Genomic DNA, 17,030 nt, shown 5'->3' with positions numbered 1-17,030 from the left:
GATATACTGGCATTGGACACAGTCGAGAGAAGGTTTAATAGGTTGATCCCAGGTATGGAGGGACTAAGTTGTAAGGAGAGGTTGGGTAGGTTGTGCCCATGCTCGTCAGAATTGAGAAGAATGAAAGGCAGCCTTATTGAAAAATACCAGACTCTTAGGAGATTTAACAGAGTACATGCAGAAAGGTTGATTCCCCTCCTTGAAAAGACTTGGACCAGAAGCCATAACCTCTGATATAGCATTGCCCATTTAAGACAGATGAGGAGGAATTGCTTCCCCCAGAGGGTAGTAAATCTGTGGGATTCTTTATCGCAGAGCTGTAGTGGCTGGATCATTAAGTATATTTGAAGCTGAAATATAGATGTTTAGTGTAAGGGATTCAAAGGTTACAGAGAAAAGATAGGAAAATGGAGTTGAAGTATATTAGATCTGCCATGATCTCATTAAATGACAGAGGGACTTGGTGGGCTGAATACTCTATTTCTATGCAGCTATATCTTATGATCATATTTACTCTGGCTGAGGAAATCATGAAATTCATCACTTTAAAACTTCCCTCATGAGACAGGATGAGAGAAACCTCTATATCAAAAGGGAATATTAGAGGACTGAGTGCTTTGATATAAGCAGTGGTTCTGACAAAATTTATTGCATCTTTTCAGGTTATTTAAATAAATATTTACGCCCTTTTTAGTGCTTTCAATGACATTTTCCCTTCTTTCTCTAAGGCTGGGAGAAGCTCCAAACGACAAATGTTCTTGTTGCCTGGTAACATGGAGAGACATCTGAAGATAAAAACCTGCACAGTGAGTCAAGAAATGAAGGAGTTAATTAATTCCACCTAGGCAGAGGGTTGGTGGACATAAAAGGACAAGGCACTCGAAATGTGATCCCCAGATAAGGGTTTAAATAATCAAATCTCTCACAATGTTGGGAGTAAAATCTAGTTCAAAAATTAAAAATCAGCTGACTATGCACCCTTCCTGTCCCCTCTAAGTTTTTTCACCCATCTTATTCGCTACACCATCTCTGTCACTGCCACCTCTCTCTACAGACTGTCCCATTTATCTAATGCTCTCTTACCTTCTTGTCTGACCCCCATCTTATTCCAGTCCAGTCCCTCTATTCTCATCCAACCCCACCCCTCCATCTTCCTACCTCATGGCTATATTTATTGCCACTGTCTTGCTCCATATCACTAGAGAAAGTGGTAGAGAACCTAGCGAGGCTTAAGAATGACCAGACTTGATGGAATGCATCCTACAATATTAAAAGTAGCTAGAGACAGTGGATGGACTGGTTGTAATCTTGCAAGAATCCTTAGATTCTAGAAAAGTCCCCAAGGATTAGAAAACTACTAATGTCATATCTTCATTTAAAAAGGAAATAAAACAAAAAGAAAATTCCCAAATGCCAGTTAGCTTAACACCTGTTATTAGGGAAACATTGGAGTCCATGAGAAAGGACGGTACAGCAATGCATTTAAAAATAAATAATATGTTCAAGCAGAGTCAGCATGACTTCACAATGCGGAAATCATGTCTGACAAATTGAATAAAATTCTTTGAGGAGATAACAAGCAGGATAAATCATGGGCAAGCAGTGGATGTAATATATTTGGATTTTCAGAAGGAACTACATGTTAGGCTACTTAATAAGATGATTCCATGCTGTTGAAGGTAGTGTATCAGTATGGATATAGGATTTGCTGGTGAAGTAGGGAAGTAAATATACTATTACCAAGTTTGAGGTTGATACAAAAATAGGTGGGAAGGCTGAGGTTGATACAAAGAGTGTCTGAAAACATGGAGGATAGAATATAATGTTGGAACATGTGAAGTTATGCACTATGGCAGAAAAAATAGCTGAATATTATTTAAATGGAGAAAGACTGCAGAAAGCTTTGCACAGATGAGTCTTTGTACATCATTCTCAAAAAACTAGCGTACAAGTTTAGCCGGTAATAGGGATTGAAAATGCAATGTTGGCCTTTATTTCAAAGAGTATGGAGTATAAAAATAGGGAAGTCTTGCTGAAATTATACAAAGCAACAGCAATACCACAGCTGGAATACTGTGAACAATTTTGGGCCCACAATCTAAGGAATGATATGTTGGCAATGGAGGCAGTCCATAGAAGGGTCAATAGATTGATCCTGGATATGGAGGGACTATCTGATGAAAAGAAGTTGAGTAGCTGAGTAGCTAGGACCTGTACTCATTCAAGTTTAGAAGAATGAGGCAACCTTGTAGAAACATGTAAGATTCATGGAGGACTTAACAGGTTAGATGCAGAAAGGTTGTTTCCCCTTGAGGGAGAGTCTAGGATCAATGGACATAATCTCAGAATAAGGATCACTATTTTAATTCAGAGATAAGGAGGAATTTCTTCTCTCAGATGGTAGTGAATCCATGTAATTCTTTACCACAGACTGTAGAGGGTAGGTCATTAAGTATATTCAAGTCTGAGAGAGAAGTTTTAATCAGTAAGGGATTGTGTTACAAAGAAAGTGCAGGGAAGTGGAGTTGAGGAATATCAGGTCAGGTATGATCTCTTTGAATAGTTGAGCAATTGATGGCCTGAATGGTCTGATTCTGCCTTTTTGTCTTATGGTCTCTCGTTTCCTGTTCTCAGACCACATCCTCTCACACACCCTCTCTCTTTCAAAACACTTTCCATCACACCCCTCTATTCTACCTCCCACCCCACATCGTAGAAAGCAGTAGCAAGAATGGCACAACACTTGGTGTTACACTCTGATGATTAGAATTATTAATATTGATTGGCTGTTTTGCTCTGCTCCAGGTTGCAGCTGATGTGATCGAAGAGTTTTGCAATGAAATGGGGCTTCAAAACCCAGAGGCTGCAAATGAATATTGTATGTTTGTTATCATCAACAAAGGTATTCTGTTTAGAGATCAGTGTGTGAAAATGTTCTGGGCAAGTGCATACCTGTGAGGGGAATGGGGTCAGATTGTTTGTTGTCGTCCCATGTGGTAATACCCCACACTCTGTTTCAGGACAAAACGTGCATCCACTGAAAAAGAAAGACTACATCCTTGATGTAACTACCGAAATGGAACAAGTCGATCAAAACTTCACCTTCTGTTTCCGACGTGTGCTCTGGTTTCAACCTCTGAAATTTGAGAATGAACTGTGTGTGACTGTGCATTATAATCAGGTACTAGGGATATTGTAGTAATGAAAATGTGCTTGTGACTTTGGATAGTGCATTAATAAAGAGCTGTACATGACTGTGAATTACTCAGAAATTGAACTTATCACAGTAATAAAGAACTGTGTGTGACTATCGATTTTAATCAGGGGTTGAGGATATCATGATTATGAACAAGTTCAGGGCTGCAATAGAGAGGAAGAATTTGTTTCCAAATAATTATAGAAATGTGGTATGAAAATGAAATAGATTTGATCCTTGCACCATCACAAATTGTGTGCCGCAATTCCAGAAAAGTAGCATTGCAAAAACAGTCATATTGCAGAAAGCAGGCATTGCAGCAAGGGCAAAAAGTCAAATTTGCAGTATTTTGTTTCCATGTTGCCAGATTCTACGCATCAGAAGTAGCATCAATCTTTGATAAAAATGCTTAATGGTTTCATATTTAAAGAAGTAAGTCAAAAATATCCTCGCTAGGAGTTCAAAGAGGATGGCAGAGAGCATCAGGATAGGAACTAATTTACTTGCTTGGCTCTCCTCATTTCTCAGCACTGTGAATGCCTAACTTCCATCATGCACTTACAATGATCCAACTGCTCCCCAACAAGAAAGCAAGGACAAAATTTGAGAGGATGGATCTGTAATTAAAGTAGTGCTGGGAGCACAAGATCTTGCTGTGATGCCAAGTTCCTGAATGCAGTGGCTAGGGTGCCCAGTGCCATCAAGCTCACTGTTCACCTGTCTTGATAGTTGGTACCAGGTGATCAGAAATACTGAGAGATCATGATGCAAAATAAACTTCAGCTACCAGTCAAGGGAGATTAATATTTGTTCTATACAATTTCCACCTGTAAATAACTCATATAAATGTTTATTATATTATCAAGACTGTTCCGGATTACCTGAAAGGACTGTTCCACGTACTGAATCAGGATATGATGAGTGAGAGTCAGCTCCAGCAAGTGTCAAAGTTGGCAGCTCTGCAACAACAGGCAAAAGACAGTCTGTATCTGCCGACAATGTGAGTTAATCACAGCAATCTTTAATAGGCACAGAGTAGGTAGAAAGAAAAACAAAGTTGCTGGAAAAGCTCAGCAGGTCTGGCAGCATCTGTGAAGGAGAAAACAGAGTTAATGAACAGTTCTGAGGAAGGGTCACCAGACCGGAAACATTAACTCTGTTTTCTTCTTCACAGATGCTGCCAGACCTGCTGAGCTTTACCAGCAACTTTGTTTTTGTTCCTGATTTACAGCATCCGCAGTTCTTTTGGTTTTTATAAAGTAGGTAGACCTGTGTAAAGATTCTCCAGAAATTGTGCTTCCTTTAATTCATGGCGTCCTTCCAACAGACGCCTGTTAAGGTGTTATATTTCCTGCTACATTAAGACACTAACTTATTCCATAAAGGCCCAATCCTGAAAATCAATGAAATTGTGGGCAGTGGATTTTTGTATACAAAAAAGCTTGGATGAATGTGATGCCTTTTTCATTTGTACCAATATGATGGCTAGAGTTCTGTGTGTTGTTGTTCATAATATGCAGTCATTGAACATTTAGCATTTGGGTAATATTATGAAGCCAACTGCACAGACTGATTAAGTGGGACAGTGCAGAGGGACATGCATGGTAACTAGCTATGCTGTACCTGCACCTGAGAGTACTTAATGAGACTGTGCAGAAGGAGCATAAACGGTATATTGAACCTGCCAGCAGGCAGTGCAAGAGCTCCTCAAAGAATCTCAATCAAAACTTTCCTGTTCCTGTCTAGGAAACAATTATGTTGGGAAGACCAGTCTTGACGAACTTGACAATAATTGCTTTTTCAGCATATTCTATATAAAATCCTAGCTCTGCTTTGTGTTTCAAATGTTGCTGCGACTGCTACAGCTGCAAAGATATGAAGCAGACTTTTGACTTATCCCTGTGCCACACTGCCAGCACAGAAAGCACCAGATAGATGATATTGGGCACCAATTAATTAACCTTTACTACAAGCAGCCTTGAAAGCACAGGTCAGCATGGTAGCCAAACACATCAAGCACATTCCATATCTTAGACTACTCAAGAGCATTAACACAGGAGTTCACTTGTTTATGATAAATTTGAATTCAAGTACAGCATCGCAGGGACCAGATCTCTTTAATCTCAACCAAACTCGTAAGACACATGACAAAACCCAACTCTGCTCAATGCCTCTCCTGAATTTTCCTGGGTGAGTCAATCTCTGAGGCTCCAACGTCCCAGACAACTAAGGGCAATTTGGAGGATTGAATAACCATGGTGGGGTTTGGTAAAGTCACAGACCCGTAAACACCTGTGGCACTCTGGTTGGTAAATATTCAGGATAAATTTTACATTTTTAAGAAATAAGTTGCCACTCCATGAAACTTTTCCTTTATCATTTTCTGTTTCTCTAAGCCGTGTGGTGCAGGAATGCATCCCTCCTCAGATTTACCAGTACCAGCGGCCACAATCCTGGTTGAACATGGTGACGCAGAATATCCAACATGTTCAGGCCCTCAGCTCTCACCAGGCCAGAGCCCAGTTGCTTGGTAAGAGTCAACCTTCACTCAGTGCATAGTGACTAAGTATGTTAGTACTGTGACAAATAATTTAGCCTAATTTGCTACATGAGGTACTGTGGAACTCCCTGTGAAACTCAGCATGTCTGGCAGCATCTATGGAGAGAGAAACTGAGTTAATGTTTCAAGTGCAGTGTGACTTTTCTTCAGAAGTGAATGCCGGAAAATGCTGTTTTTTATGCTATTGACAGAGGGAGGAGGAGCAAGTTATGAGGGTGACAAGGACAGTGAAAATGATGGTAAACAAGTGATAGATATGTAAAATCTGTGTAAATGTTTGACGTCTATCAAAGAAAATGGATCCACACTGCAAAGAACAAAGTCAACATGACACAAACAAGATACAGCCAAGAGAGGATGGCATCTTGAGAAAAATGGAGGTCATATGCTTGAAGTTGTGAAACTCAATATTGTGTCCTAGAGGCAGTAAAGTACTAAAGTGGATAATGAGGTGTTGTCCCTCCAGTTTATGCTGATCTTTGTTGAAACACTATAGAAGTGGACAGAAATGTTAGCAAGGGAGCAAGTCATTTATAGAAATAGCAAGCAACTAGAAGGTCAGAGTTATTCATATGATCAGTGCAAGTGCAGCAATGGTCTGTTGGTGTTCATAAAATCCCTAGAGCATGGAAGCAGGCCATTGAGTCTACACTGACTCTCCAAACAGCATTCCACCCGGACCAACCTCGCTCCCTATCCCTGTAACCCTGCATTTCCTACTGCTAATCCTCCTAGCCTGCACATCTTTGGACTGTGGAAGAAAATCGGAGCACCCAGAGGAAACCCACGCAGGGTTTGAGTCCTGGTCTAAGTCAAGATGTAATTCTGGACCCACAGCAATTGGTTGATTCTTAACTGCCCTCTGGGCAATACGGGATGGAAAATAAATGCTGCCCCAGCCAGTTATGTCTACATCCCATGAATTAATGCAAAGAATGTAAAATGCTACTTCACCTGGAAGATGTGTTTGGGGCCTTGAATGGCGATGTATGGAGCTGAATAGGCAAATGTTATAGTTTCTGCAAAGTGAGTGAAAATGTACCTGGACAAGTGAAGAACTGTTGGAGTGATAGCAGAGTGGTCCATGGTGTCACAGAGGGAAAGGTCCCTGTCCACTACAACAGTGGAGGGGAGGAGATGTTTTTGGTGATGGTATCCTGCTAGAGATACTAAAAAATGATCCTTTAAAGATTAATGGGGTGTAAAGTGTGGACGAGGCTTACCCTATTGTTCTTCTGAGGTGGAAGGGATGGGTTGAGTTCAGAATTGTGAGAGATGGGTCAGACATGCCAAGGAAAATTCACCTGATTAACCATTTTAATTGTGCGATGACCATCAGTTGTGCAGACAACAGTGTCTCACCATTGCAAAAATCAAAAGGATTATGAAAGATAAAGAACTGTGGTCTGGACATTTGGTCTTTTAAATATGTTTCCTCGAACTATATTCTCATTCACCTGTAGTTTATGTGTAAAATTGTTTGACTTTTTTCTGTATTAATTGTGATTAAATTAGTATAGTTTAAGTTGAATAAAATGAGAGCCCCTTTGCTTTACTGTTCTTGTTAAAGTTAAATATGTTGCAATCAATAGGTATATTTCTTCAGTAACTGAAGCAACTGGGTATGGTTTGCTTTGGTCCTGGGTAGTAGTCAGTCAGGCAAATTGGGTTATGGTGGTCTTATTGGGTTTTTTATACATTTAAACATTGTGTAATGACTTGTAGGACACCGGTGCATGACTATGAGTGCACTTTCCCAGTTAACTTGTGATAATAGTTTCGACCATGTATTTTTATCCAATAATTCCAAATACCCTCACTCATTCTTTGTAATTCAGTGTGTGAATCGAGATTGATTTGCAGATTCTGACTGGTGACAGTAATTAGATTCTCTTTCTTTCCCACACAGGAATTGTGAGTGGATTCCCCATGTTTGGATCCTCGTTCTTCTACATTCAGAGCAGCAGTAACAGTGCAATTGTTGCCCCTTGTATTCTGGCTGTCAACCAGAATGGACTCAATTTCCTTAACAAGGAGACACATGTAAGTTGCTAAAAGTATTTCCAGTCAATTAAAGGGCCATTAAGCCCACTCCATGTACATTCAACCCTATCATAGCGTCTAGCCATGCATTCAGACTCGTCCCACAGTCCATGTTAGAAATTTTCTAATCAACCCATTTAGTCATGTTATTACACGCTGCTGCAGCAGGTGGAACTGAACACAGGCAACTTAGCTCAGAAATAGGGACAATATTTGTGTGGCACAAGAGCGTCTACAACCCATGTATCAGTTGCTCTATCACGAGTTCCACCTGCCCTTTGAATTATCAAAGGGAAGATGCTGATGGATAGTTCTCAATCCCCATAGATGATGTTACAAAATTCCAGAATATGCTAAGGGTCTAGCCCAAAACGTCAGCCTTTCTGCTCCTCTGATGTTGCTTGGCCTGCTGTGTTCATCCAGCTCTACACCTTGTTATCACAGATTCTCCAGCATCTGCAGTTCCTACTAACTCTGAGCCAGACATTGCTTCAGAGTTATTACAATGTCATAATTTATCCATTTCAAGCTATTATATTTTCTCAAAAATGTGACTGATAATTCATGATGAATTGCAACAATACTGTTTAACAACTTTAAAAAAGTTGGGGCAAAAACAAAAGCTCACAGGAAATTAGGGACCTGCTATGAGCGATAACTCAGTGAATCATGGACATGTTTTCTGTCCTGAGGGCAATCAAACCCTGGACCTATTATCATTCAAATCAGTCTTCTTTGCATCTCCCCTCATGCGTCATTACCGTAGGAACATGGTTATGACGATGGAATATTCATTTTGTTCAGCCTCCCTGGTGAGGTGTATCAGGATGGGGGTCACATATTCTTTAGGAATAATCACGTTAACACAGACATGACTGGAGACCTATTAAATTCCTTCACTTCCAACTGGAAAGCACATCATAGGGAATCTGTGCTCCACTTCCACACCAGGAGATAGGAGAATAAGAAGTAATATTTGATTCTGAAAAAAAACAAGTTCCAGCGAAAGAAAACAGTCCCAGATTCTGTTCTTAGCCAAATAATGAATGAGATAGGATGTAACGATCCTATCAAGCAAGCAGCAGCTATGAGGATGCCTGTAACACAAGTATTTTTTTCCACATTTCTCCTCCCCTCCATGAACTGGCTGTTCCATTTATCCAACCCCACTCTCAACCCCTACCCCGCATGGGGCAACTTCTACATGCTGTTGGAAGCAGTTAGTTTAGAAAATGTAAACTTCAATTATATTATAACTTCTTTTTGCAGGAGCTAATGGTCAATTTCCCATTGAAAGAGGTACAGTCCACCCTGACTCAACAATCAGGCCCTAGCAACAGCTATCCATACGCAGAGATTAAACTGGGAGACTTGATGTCCCAAAGAATAGCACAACTTCAACTTGATCAGGTATGAAAAGGCTGTGTATGCATGTTCAACGTCTCTGCATATAGCACTACAGGTGACCTCACCGCACTAAACTCTCTCTCTCACACACACATTCTCTCTCTCTCTCACTTCCCTCCCTCTCACATGCACATTTTTTTCTCTCTCTCTCGCTCCCCTCCCTCCCACACGCACTTTTTCTCTCTCTCTCTCACACTCCCCACCCTCTCACATGCACTCTCTCTCTCTCTCTCGCTCTCACACTCCCCTCCCTCCTGCACACATATTCTCTCTCTCTCTGTCCGTCCCTCCCTCCCTGCCACACGCACATTCTCTCTCTCTCTCTTTCTCTCTCTCCTTCCCTCCCTCCCCCTCTCCCCCCACCACACACACATTCTCTCTCTCTCTCCCTCCCTCCCGCACGCGCACACACACACACCTATCGAGTAAATTTATCCTTGCAGCAACACAATTTATAGACAGTAAGTCGATATGGTGTTTTATAAATTCCTACTTTAGAAATAAAACCAGTCTGACTCCAAACTAAAACACAAACAAGGTCTCATACCTAACATGCATTAGCTGATCTAAAATGTCAATTACTAGGGGTCATGAGTTCAAAGTGAGAGGAGGAAAGTTTAAGGGAGATATGTGTGGAAAGTTCTTTACACAGAGGGTGGTGGGCGCCTGGAACGCGGAGGTGGTAGACGCAGACACGTTAGCGTCCTTTAAGATATATTTGGACAGGTACATGGATGGGCAGGGAGCAAATGGACACAGACTGTTAGAAAATAGATGATAGGTTAGACAGAGGATCTTGATCGGCGCAGGCTTGGAGGGCCGAAGGGCCTGTTCCTGTGCTGTAGGCTTCTTTGTTTTGTCACCTCTTCTTTAAACTGATATAACCTCTAGTTCACTGAGGTCCATGACTTGAAAGGAATTTGGGGATGTACATATATATATTAATCAATTAAAACCTCCTAACTGATTAAAGATTTAACAGTATCTTAGGGTTGTTTAGTACATCCTTATCAATAGTGTAAACTTTTGATCTTTTACTTATAAACTCTGTGTCTGATTCTATCTCTCTCACTAACACCTGAAGAAGGACTGAGTCTCTGACAGCTTGTGTTTTCAAATAAACCAGTTGGACTAAAACCTGGTGTAGTGTGATTTCTGACCTTGCTTACAACTGTAATCCATAAAAGGTTTTGAAGCAAATAGGTAAATATCAAAGTTTGCATATTTTGTACAGGAAAGTAAGAAAATGGAAGCAGAAATGGCAATTTGAGCCTGCTTTGCCATTCAATGAAGTCTTGGGTCATTTTCTATCTCAGCTTCATTCCCTAAACCATGCTTAAATCCATTAATTCCTTCAGTACCCAGAAAATCTATTTGCCTCTACCTTGGGTATACTCAGCAATGGAGCATCCAAGCAGCTTTCCGGGGTTGACAATTTCAAGAATTCTGAACCTTTGACTGAAGAAATTTCTCATTATCTCAGTCCTCCATAACTGATCCCATAAACTAGGACTGAAATGTCTAGAATACTTAGACAAGGTAAAACATTTTCTCAGCAAATACCTTCATCGTGCTCGTGAAAGATTTCATATGTTTCATTTCAATCCTCTTTCATTCTTCTAAATTACAATGAATATGGTCCTGGTCAATTTATTTTTAACCTGATCTGTTGAGAACCGGTAGGTGATTTATATGGATCAGGGAGAGATATTTCCTCACACTAATGCCCCCTATGCAGGACGAATATCCACAAAGTGAAGACCATTTGGAGGAGAATTTCCACAGGTTCTACCTTTCTCTGACATTAGCTAGGTGGAAGAGTCACAGAAATCCTGGACAGCAGTGCATTCACTACTTATCCATGATTTCTGCACTTCTGCAACTTGAAGCTGGTAACTGGCCAGTTAATCCTTCTCTCCTGGCAAGATGGCAGCCGTTCATGCAGTGGTGTTTGAATCATGGGATCACCTTGAGCATACATGTAACTGGATCACTGAATAAAAGAGCAAAAGAAGGACATATCATATTCCCCTTAACATATGTAATATATTTTGTCGAGTTAGGATATCTGGAGATAAAATTACAAATAAAGAAGCTAATTAATCTGACATACTTGAGCTGGCTCTCTGAAAATGCAGTCGTGCTTAGTGACACATCCTTACTTTCAAATTTTAACTTGTAAGCACTTCATTCTCATGTAACTATCCAAGTCCTTTTTCAAGACATTTAATATTCCAACAACTCGAATTAAAATGTTTCTCCCAATATTTGCTCTTTTATCTTTTATCAATGATTTTAAATACATGACTTCTGTAAAGACCATTTCCTTTATTAAAAAAAGACACTGCTTTAAACCATGTTGACTATGCAAAGGGACATCTGCAGTTTTAAAAATCACATTTATCAGAGCACTTTTTGAGTTGTGTACAATGTTGCCTTACCGTAGAACAGTGAGAACAAAAGCAGACACCACAAAACTTATGGGTTTGAGCAAGGAGGACAACTGTTGACAATATGTTTTGACTGGCTCCTGACCAAAATGACCATGACTTCTGGGGGGAGGGGGCATTCAGCAGAAAACGACCCTGCAAAGAGAAAGCATTAAAAAAAGTGTCTCTCTCTCTCTCTCCTTTCCCTGAAAAAACCCTTTCGAAGGAGAAATAAAGCTCCTTCAGAGATGGTGAGAATGTGAATGAAAGAAAGTATTGGTGTCAATAGCAAAACAGAACATGTAATCCAGACTGGTGCTATTGAACAGTGGCTGTTTTTTTTAACCTCTTCTCATCCTTAACCTTCATGTTTCGTCTGTCTTTTTTGGTTTTGTGAAAGGGAAGGTGGATTTTAAAAAGAGTAGAGATTAAATTAGCAATTCATATTTCCTAATTGTCACTGGTTAAAGGTAATTTGTTCATAGTAAACAATTATTTTCTTGTTCAGTACAGAAACCTAGCGAGCATTTTCTTTTAACTTGTGTTTGTCAGTCAGATAATTGGAGACTTTGGATAGTTTGACCAAATTTTCCATATTTGTGACAACTCGGAACACTGAAGCTTGATTTTCAGCACACTACCCCAGTGAATAATGACACTTCTGGTTATTCACGCACTCGCCAAACCAGATAGTTTTTCTCTCTCTCTAATCTTTCAAAGGCTCTTACATCATTTTGAAAATCATTATTAGGTAATCGCTTCTCTACTGTAAGGATAACTGATGAGTCCTCGTCACTAAAACGTCTTGGTAAAGGCTCATAAATAATGCATTCCCATAGACCTGTATTCCAGATAAAGTTAAGATCTTTATCAGGGAAAGAGAGAAATTTGAACATTTGGGTTAAGGGAGTAAAGTTCAGACCAGATTTATTGGCCTCCTCCTGTTCACATTTAAATAAAGAACATTCTAGTCTGCTGTAACCATCTGATCTGTTCCCCTACAGGCTCCAGAAATGTGTCGTGTCACAGCCATGCATGTGGAGTCCATGCTGCAGGCTCGTGAGAAAAGACTGACCCTCCCACCCAGTGAGATTACCTTGCTGTGATTGGTGCTGACCACTGCACAATTGCACCCAGTGTGGAAGGAACTGAAACTGGAACTGTCAGCCTCACAATTTCATCACAGTCTGCAAGGCAAGACCACAGATAAAGATACTATCTGCCACCAATTGACACATTGGAAGCAGCCAGATATTAAACACACAGATATTAAAAGAAATCATCTCAAGAGCTTCCATTTGATGACATACAGCTGGCTTCCTGAAGGAACACCAAAAAGTGCTCGTAAACTTTTGTAGTATCCCAGCCTGTTCTGGTCACTATTACGTCACCATTCTCTTACAGTGAGAGTCTAGCCACAGATATGAGATTTCCTAACGGTACACAGGGCTATTGCTGACATCAAATGCATGACTTTAACCAGCTTAACTAGCTCAGGACATGTAACAACCTTCCACTGAAGCTCGCTACCCAAAGGAAACATGTTCCAGTCAGTAAGTAAATGAATCAGGGACAGCGTTAACACAATGCTACAGATCTTCAATTACCGGTAGAATTTTGTGTCCAACCTAACTACTCAGACTGCACACTGCAATGTAGACTTCTTTATTCCTTGCTCTTGTTGGGCACACCCATTTTGTTTCCTTAAACTTGCAGTTGTAGTTCTTTTTTTCCCTTGTGTTTGCTTTCAAAAGTCAACTTCATCATGTCATTCACACCTACTCTAGACAAATCTTTTGCTTCTTTCCTTGTCCCATTGCCACTAACTTTGTCCCTCCACCGCTAGTTCTTTCGCCTTTTAATCTCTCCCGTCTTCTATCCTGCTCCCTTTTCACTCACTTAAAACCTGATTACATTGCTAGTTTTTAACAGTACCGATGAAAGGTCATCAATTTAAAAGATTAACTCCGTTCTTCTCTACACAAATGCTTCCAGATCCATGAAGGAATTCTAGCATTTAGCTTTTGTGTTACAGATCAATCTATTCCTCACCAAATCTCCATTGATTTTTCACTAGGTATCAGTGATCAGGAAGAAAATTCCAAATGAATACATCTTGGAACATTACACACCCTGCTCCTTGGAAATAGTCAGCAGGTCTGGCAGCATCTTATAGACTGATAGGCTCTTTACGGTGTGGAAGCAGGCCATTCAGCCCAACAGGTCTGCACCAACTCTCCAGACAGCTTCCCACCCAGATTCACCTCCACCCCCAAACCCACCCTGTCCCTGTAACCCTGCATTTCCCACAGCAAATCCCCCTCGCCTACATATCCCTGGACACTACGGGCAATTTAGCATGGCCAATCCACCTAACCTGCACAGCTTTGGACTGTGGGAGGAAACCCATGCAGACACAGGGAGAATGTGCAAACTCCACACAGGCAGTCAGTCAAGGTAGGAATTGAACCTGGGTCCCTGGTGCTGTGCGGCAGCAGTGCTAACCATTTGAGCCACCCTGTTGCTCCCTGTGGACAGAGATACAGAATTAATATTTTAAATTGATGATTGCTTAATCAGAACTAGTTCTAATGAATGGAAATAGTTTCTCCAAATCTACATTATTTATTTTCTTACCATCTTGAAAACTTCAATCAAATCACCTCCTCACCATTTAATTCCAGGGTTTTGTAATCTTACATCATAGTTTAACCTTTGGAGTCCAGGTATCATTCCTAATGTCTAGGTTGCATTCCCTCCTAAAATATCAGTGGGCATCCTTCCTAAGCTGTGGTGTCCAAAGATGTTCACACATCTGCAGGTATGTTCTAATCAGAGCTTTTTATATTTATATAGTTGGAGTGTAACTTCCACCCTTATGAATCCACTACTTTAGGTATACCATTCCATTCGCTTTTGAGATTGTTTTCTGTACCTTTTCTTGACGCTTTAATAATCTTATGTATCTGGCTCACCACATTTCTTTGGACCTTCAATGTCTGCAGCTTTTTACCATGAATAAAGTATTCTGGTTTATCTTCTTTAGGAACATAGGAGCAGGAGGCAGCCATTCAGTCCATCAAGTCTGCTTCACCATTTATTATAGTCGTTCATGACTTATCATGCACTTCAATGCCTTTTTCCAACACTGTCCACATATCCCTTTGTGCCATTGACAGACTGAACTTCCACAGCTCTTGAGATAGTGAATTCCAATGGTTCACAATCCCCTGAGTAAAATATTCCTCATCTCACTCATAAGGGGTTTCATCCTTAATTTAAAATCATGATTCCTGCTTCTAGGCTGCCTAGCAAGGGGAAATATCTTACCTGCATTTATTCTTTCTGATCTTCTAAATAGCCTGTCAGATTTACTGAGATCACCTTTCATTCTTTGAACCTCTAGTGAATACAGGACTACTTTCTCCAATCTCTCTGCATAGGACAGTCTCACCAACCTGAGAACAAGTCTGGTAAACCTTCAGTGCACTCCTTTTATAGTAATAATATCCTTCCTGAGGTAAAAGATGACAAAACTAAACACAATACTCCCAAATGCAGATGAGCTAAGATGTAAGACTACACTGCTGTATTTGAATTATTCTGCCATCTAAAGGAGATGATGTCATATTTGACTACAATGAAAGCTATTTGCCAGTCCTGCCCAATCACTTACTCTGTTAATATCTTAATAATTTTCTGATTGATTGTGTCTATCCTGTTTAAGGAGGTCTTGTGAAAGCAGTGAGTAGTCTCTGGAATCTCTGGGTTCTGGTCCCATCACAGGACTTGAGGGCCAAGGAAGGTGTATTCACAATGCAGCCAAACAGGTTGATCATCGACCTGCAAATCCTTACAACTCCTGTGAATGGAAGGTGGTGAGTGAGAGATTTGGGGTCAACAATGTGGTGGGATGAAAGTTGGAACTTCTCCCATCACTATCCATTGCTCCACACTACAACATGCATATAAAAGTGTTTGTTGCCTCAGTAACTCAGACTGCCTGAGTAATCTGCAATATACAGCTACACTGTCTAAAAAATTGCCTATCTTTGTATCACTAGCAAATTTCAATGTGTGTCTTTTCACTCCATTGCCTAAATTGTAAAGAAGAACAATGAATAGGTGCAGCTTCAACATAGAACCATTTAGGATAGTTGTAATTTTGCTTATTTTAATGTGGCTCTGACATCATTAATAATTAGTGTAATTAAGGAAACAATCCTGTCATCATAAGTCCCATATGTCACTGACACTGTCTCGTCACACTTTTAGTAAAGGTAAGCAAACAGCATTCTTTTTTAACCAAGAATCCTCCAAATCTTGTACTCAAAGATCACACAGACATATAAAATATTTCTTTAAATATACTTGTTGAACTTTGTATTGTTAGAATTTTTTAATTGTCAAATTGATGTGGTGAAAAGTGCAATAAGTATAAACTCTTTTTAAAGAGAAATTTTGAAAATATTCAATACTGTTGGATGTCATTTTGCAATCTTTGTTTATGAGCTGCTGTATCTGTATATTTGCATCTAGCATTTTTTAAAAATCTGGAGGAATTTTTGTGCTTGTATTTATTCAGTAAATGTTATATTTTTATAAAACTATAATTCGATCATCTGCTTTATTCATTTCTGCTGTTTCTCTTTGAGAACATAAAATAATTTCTTTTGATGTTTTTATTGCCCTTTTCCTTCGGAAACCCTTCATTTCCATCCATTGAGTTAATGGATCTTTTCTCATGTTAATTTGAAATATATTTTTTTGTTTAAATATTAATATGGTTTAGGGTAATATTTCTCTTTTCATTGCGATTTTTTAAAGTTCTGTTCTTAATGTGTTTGGCCCGATTAGCCCAACGCTATTCCAGAAATAAAAAAAAATTGCTGGAAAATCTCAGATCTGGCAGCATCTGTGGAGAGAAATCAGTGTTTTGGATTCCAACTCTGAAGAAGGGTCATCGGACACGAGCCATTAACTTAGATTTCTCTCCACAGATGCTGCCAGACCTGCTGAGATTTTCCACTAATTTCTGTTTTTGTTTCTGATTTCCAGCATCACAGTTCTTTTGTATCTTTTCACCTTTCACATTCCAGAAGCCAGACATCTATCTCATTAAAATAAAGAAAAAACATGAACAGTGTGTCATTGTTCATGGAATGATGAATTTCTTTCATTACATTGCTCAGTTTCCTATGCTACTGCATACAGGGAGTTAAGACTAGATGGACCAAATGGTCAGCTTCTGTTCCTATAATTAAGACTCTACTGGAGCACATTCTGATATAAGGAAAGTAGATTTGTACAATAGTTCCAACACGGAAGGAGGGCATTTAGCCAACTATGTACATGCCAGACCATTGCTATAGCAACTCCGTTAGTCCCATTCCTC

At 39.9% G+C, this 17,030-nt stretch overlaps 1 protein-coding gene across 1 annotated transcript in view; it reads left to right on the top strand.

The window, feature by feature from the left end:
- Positions 1-16,145, top strand: part of myo15aa (myosin XVAa) — a 132,943-nt gene extending 116,798 nt beyond the window's left edge. The window contains exons 57-64 of the mRNA XM_059653868.1: positions 729-806; positions 2,806-2,902; positions 3,021-3,181; positions 4,063-4,196; positions 5,593-5,726; positions 7,666-7,799; positions 9,069-9,209; positions 12,640-16,145. Coding sequence (XP_059509851.1) covers positions 729-806; positions 2,806-2,902; positions 3,021-3,181; positions 4,063-4,196; positions 5,593-5,726; positions 7,666-7,799; positions 9,069-9,209; positions 12,640-12,741 — 981 coding nt within the window. The 3' untranslated portion in view covers positions 12,742-16,145. The remainder of the gene's footprint in view (positions 1-728; positions 807-2,805; positions 2,903-3,020; positions 3,182-4,062; positions 4,197-5,592; positions 5,727-7,665; positions 7,800-9,068; positions 9,210-12,639) is intronic.
- Positions 16,146-17,030: the final 885 nt, after the last annotated feature.

This window comes from Stegostoma tigrinum, chromosome 23, assembly GCF_030684315.1.
Source record: "Stegostoma tigrinum isolate sSteTig4 chromosome 23, sSteTig4.hap1, whole genome shotgun sequence".
Taxonomy (NCBI): domain Eukaryota; kingdom Metazoa; phylum Chordata; class Chondrichthyes; order Orectolobiformes; family Stegostomatidae; genus Stegostoma; species Stegostoma tigrinum.
The sequence above is the reverse complement of the archived record's forward strand: the minus strand, read 5'-3'. Positions and strand labels throughout refer to the sequence as shown.